Source organism: Austrofundulus limnaeus, unplaced genomic scaffold (assembly GCF_001266775.1).
Source record: "Austrofundulus limnaeus strain Quisiro unplaced genomic scaffold, Austrofundulus_limnaeus-1.0 Scaffold26, whole genome shotgun sequence".
Lineage (NCBI taxonomy): Eukaryota > Metazoa > Chordata > Actinopteri > Cyprinodontiformes > Rivulidae > Austrofundulus > Austrofundulus limnaeus.
Genome location: NW_013952428.1, coordinates 843,035 through 845,240, shown reverse-complemented (window position 1 = coordinate 845,240; position 2,206 = coordinate 843,035). Strand labels below are relative to the sequence as shown.

Below are 2,206 nucleotides of genomic sequence, written 5' to 3'. Positions count from 1 at the left end.
TTCAACAAGTTGAACAGATAATCCACCCTAACCCCGCTACTTGGTATCGGTATCAGTATCGGCGAGTACCCAAACTGAAGTACTCGTACTAGTACTCAGTCTTGAAAAAACTGGTATCGGGACACCCCTAGTTTAAATAAATCTGTCAACATCATTAAACTGTGATGAAGATCTCAGACAGCAGTAACACCATCGTCTTGTATCTTACCCCCTTCCACCACCACAAGATTGACGTCTTTGTGCAGAACAACCGTTCCCGTCAGGTACAGCTGGTTGGCGTTGGCCTCTACTTTAAACTTCTTGGCAGGATTTTGTAAATAACGGATCCTGGGAGGGAAAGAAAAGGTGAATAATGCATTTCAAAGGGATCTCGTATCATTTCTCAGCTGCGACAGGGTTTCATTAAGGCAGGGTAAATTTAAGACTTTTTAAGACCTCTTTAATGCCACTTGAAATTAAATTTAAGACCAGCTTCACAATAAACAGAAATGGAATAAAACGCAGTTAGCGACAATTTTATGCAAACGTTTAACACAAAACAACTAGCATTAGAATCATTTGGCATTAAATTATTTTAAAAAATAAAGAAATGTTAGCAATTATTTTAATATTTGAGACAGATTACAACCATTCTTACAACATTTTTAAGACCACTGATAGATTGATTTAAGACCTTTTGAGGCTAATTAAGGCCTTAACTTTAGATTGATGAATTAATGCTTTAACCCCGTGCAACATGTGCATCCTCTGGACATCAACCTACCTGTAAACTGCAATGTGAACACCATCTGTGATGTCTTCTTTTAACTTCTTCACCTTCTTCTCTTTCCTCTGCTCTGCTGTGAGCTTCCGAGCAGCGTTGGCCTCCTCGTGGATTCTGCAAAGACGACAAAACCTTTAAAAATCTTTGAAAACGACAGGTTTTTGTATTTATAGATGTTTTTCAACGACAGTAAACATTCAATGACGAAAGACAAAGATCTTATTTGAGCTACTAACTTTTGTCTTTTGAACATACGATCCCTCACAAAGTTCTCCACTTTTGTGGGGTCCTGAACTGCCTCCGTCCCCAAAACTCTCATGAGGTTGGAGATACGTACTGCATAAAAATAAATAAATAAAATAAAACATCAACGGCAGTTTGCGGAGCCAAACAAACAATGCACTGGTTTGCAGTAAGTGTGATTTAGAGGCATTTACCTTTGGGTTCTGGTGGAGGCATGAGTCCCAAACGGACCTTCTCCTGCACTTCTTTCTGCCCCTCCCTCCGTGTTTGTCGTCTTAGTTTCTTCTGTTCTTTCTTTGTCAAGTAAACACCCAGTGTTACCGGCTTATCGCTGTCCACTGCAGGAAGAAACACACAACATAGTTTCACATGCAACTCTTAGAAAAGAGCTCATAGAAAAATACACAACAATATTCAACCATACACACCTCATATAATTCAAGGTTTACAAGAAAGGAGTGTACGTGTGGGTGGTATGACGGTGTTTTGGTACTAAAATATGGTGACGTATATAAAAATTATGGGGGTATTGTCACGTGAGGTGTTGTGCCAAGTTTCCCAGCAATTTCTACAAGGCCTGCAGGTTTCACCCACGGGCCACATTTGGCCCACGGGCCTTGTGTTTGACACATGTGTTCTAAAGGTTTACATGTATGAAAATGATGAAGACAGAGGATTATGCATAGGCCTGTCACGATAACAAATTTTGCTGGGCGATTAATTGTCTCAAAATTTATTGCGATAAACGATAATATTGCCTGGTGACCRTTTTACAACTAATAATTATAAAAGCATAATGTGTAAGTTCATTACATGTCTGTTCATTACTTTCATGGACAGAATTTCTAGGCGCAGCCGAGGTGTTGAGGGGATCCGTTTTGGTGGTCTTAGGATCGCATCTCTGCTTTTTTCGGATGATGTGGTCCTGTTGGCTTCATCGGAACGAGATCTGCAGCTCTCGCTGGAGCGGTTCGCGGCCGAGTGCGAAGCGGCCGGGATGAGGCTCAGTGCCTCCAAATCCGAGGCCATGGTCTTGAGCCCTCTGGGTCAGGGGGGTCGTCCTGCCTCAAGTGGAGGAGTTTAAGTATCTGGGGATCTTGTTCACGAATGGGGGAAGGGAGCGGGAGATCGACAGGCGGATTGGCGCAGCATCTGCTGTTAAGCAGGCGCTGTACCGGTCCGTCGTGGTGAAGGGAGAGC

General features: G+C 42.4%; 1 protein-coding gene across 1 annotated transcript in view; it reads right to left on the bottom strand.

Moving 5' to 3' along the window:
- prpf3 (PRP3 pre-mRNA processing factor 3 homolog (yeast)) overlaps window positions 1-2,206 on the bottom strand; it is a 21,842-nt gene that overhangs the window by 4,274 nt on the left and 15,362 nt on the right. Inside the window, exons 11-14 of the mRNA XM_014004701.1 lie at window positions 1,201-1,344; window positions 1,000-1,099; window positions 764-877; window positions 209-327 (exon numbers count right to left, since the gene is read on the bottom strand). Of these exons, the coding sequence (XP_013860155.1) occupies window positions 209-327; window positions 764-877; window positions 1,000-1,099; window positions 1,201-1,344 (477 nt within the window). The remainder of the gene's footprint in view (window positions 1-208; window positions 328-763; window positions 878-999; window positions 1,100-1,200; window positions 1,345-2,206) is intronic.